This window comes from Morone saxatilis, unplaced genomic scaffold (genome assembly GCF_004916995.1).
Source record: "Morone saxatilis isolate NCDOM2014 unplaced genomic scaffold, NCSU_SB_2.0 Contig14, whole genome shotgun sequence".
NCBI classification, from domain to species: Eukaryota; Metazoa; Chordata; class Actinopteri; family Moronidae; genus Morone; species Morone saxatilis.
In genome coordinates this window covers 13,051,340-13,053,294 of record NW_023339696.1, presented here as the reverse complement: position 1 = coordinate 13,053,294, position 1,955 = coordinate 13,051,340, and the positions used below count along the sequence as shown (strand labels likewise).

Below are 1,955 nucleotides of genomic sequence, written 5' to 3'. Positions count from 1 at the left end.
CCCCCATCAATACATTGATTTCAACTGATTCTGACTTTGGACTATTGGTCAGATAAAGCAAGACATTTCACTATTTTCTGACATTCAATAGGCAAAATAATTAGAATAAAATAATACAATAATAATGAAAATAAAACTTAGTTGCAGCCTCAGTTCACTTAAACAAATGAATTTTAACATACTGATAAAGAATAAATTACACAAAGGGCACAGACACTTAAGTTTAGCCCCTGAAAGGTGGATAAGAGAAATATTTTACTCATAATAATACAGAATTTAAGCCGAAAGCGAAACCTGGATCCCTCATATTCGCCCAATAAACTAATGTGACCTCATCTGTGTGTTGCGCTCTACACTCGGAAGGTCACCGCAGGCTCTGTAGAGAAGAAATTGTGCGCTACCTACTCCGAGGCCACATAAATTCCAGGGACCTCTAAACTCTGTGGCCTACACATGGCTGCATTTCTCTGAAAAAGGAGCGCAGGAGCTGAAAGCCTCTTTCATAAGAGGGCCCCGAGCCAAACAGCAGTCCATTATGGCAGCAACATCAGGGCCCTACCCCTCTCTGAAATACACCAACAAGTGGCAGATTTTAATGAACTTAAAATGCTCTTTATTACAACAGATTCTGACACACTGAATCAAAATAACTGAACGGGCTTACCCCTTCGCCTCCTCCTGCCAGAACGCTGAACCTGTGTCATGAACTCTACCTGGCCTGTCCTTTACAGACCTCCACAATCACCCCCGAGCTCTGTGCTTCTCCTTCTGCTCGCAGATTATCTGCAGTGCAACCATGACGGGGGCTTGTAACAATGAGAGTGAACTTTAACTACACTCGGAGGATTACGGATCCAGTCCAAAGGGGCAAACCTTGCGTGTTAGCAAGACAATTCATTAAGTTATCATTCATCAAAATGGCCTTTGAACTGCTAGGTCCCAGGTACCAGAGGTTAGGAAAACATTTGTTACCTGCACAATAACTCTATCTGCACAAAAGGGGAAAATCCTGCAGGCATGAATAGAAGTTAAAAAACAAACCTGCAGTCGCTACAAGAATTTGAATCCTGCATAATGGAGCTGTGACGCAACCAGGACTCTGACTGGGCTGAGGCCAGAGATCAGTCACACGGCCGACAGGGAACCCAGACTTACTTTTAACTCCACGAACATCTGTTAATAAATGATTTAACTCCTTCTGGGCTTCAGTTCAGAAAGATGTTGTTGTTGTTTAAGAAGTGAAATATTAATCAACAAGCAACTCGGCCCCCAAAGGTTTTAAATAGTTTAAAATGTTGCACAATGAAAGGACATAATAGATAGATAAAGAAATATTTGACTGGCAGGATTCTTGCAGCAATTTCATAAAAAAAAGGTCCCTGATCGGTCGATTACAGACACTTCACATCTATTGTTTTATCTATAAAGGTTTCTCAGATGTCTAATATGTCACTATATTTATATCAATACTGAAATCTAAAATTGCATATACTCCTATTTTAGAACATTTTCTCCATTAATCATATAGTCATATGTGCTTTGTTCAATCACAAGTCCAAAACCAAGGAATATTCAATTTACAATATACATAAAACAAACTGAAGAGGAAAATCTTTACATTTGAGCAGCTGTTTTTTTTGTCCATTATGATTATCAACACTGTGGCCAATTCATTTTCTGCTGCGCAACGTGTCAACGAATGGACTAATTGTTCCAGCTAGGATGGAAAAATAATAAAATAAGCAACTTCTTCAAGCAGCTTCTCAAACACATCTTGCACAACGAGGAGACACAACAGTGCCTTCCTTCCCTCTGGCCCGGGACAACGCTAGGTAGAGCTTCTTGAGATAAAACCCTAACATTTGTGTCACCATAAAGGATAACATCTGAGGAGGTGGGCTTCAAAGGAGACAGATAAAGGGTGGAGAGAGTGAGTGCGCGCGTGTGTGTGTGTG

At 40.5% G+C, this 1,955-nt stretch overlaps 1 protein-coding gene across 1 annotated transcript in view; it reads right to left on the bottom strand.

Moving 5' to 3' along the window:
- Positions 1 to 1,914, bottom strand: part of cant1a (calcium activated nucleotidase 1a) — a 6,182-nt gene extending 4,268 nt beyond the window's left edge. Inside the window, exon 1 of the mRNA XM_035655557.1 lies at positions 665 to 1,914. Within this exon, the coding sequence (XP_035511450.1) occupies positions 665 to 704 (40 nt within the window). The 5' untranslated portion in view covers positions 705 to 1,914. The remainder of the gene's footprint in view (positions 1 to 664) is intronic.
- Positions 1,915 to 1,955: the final 41 nt, after the last annotated feature.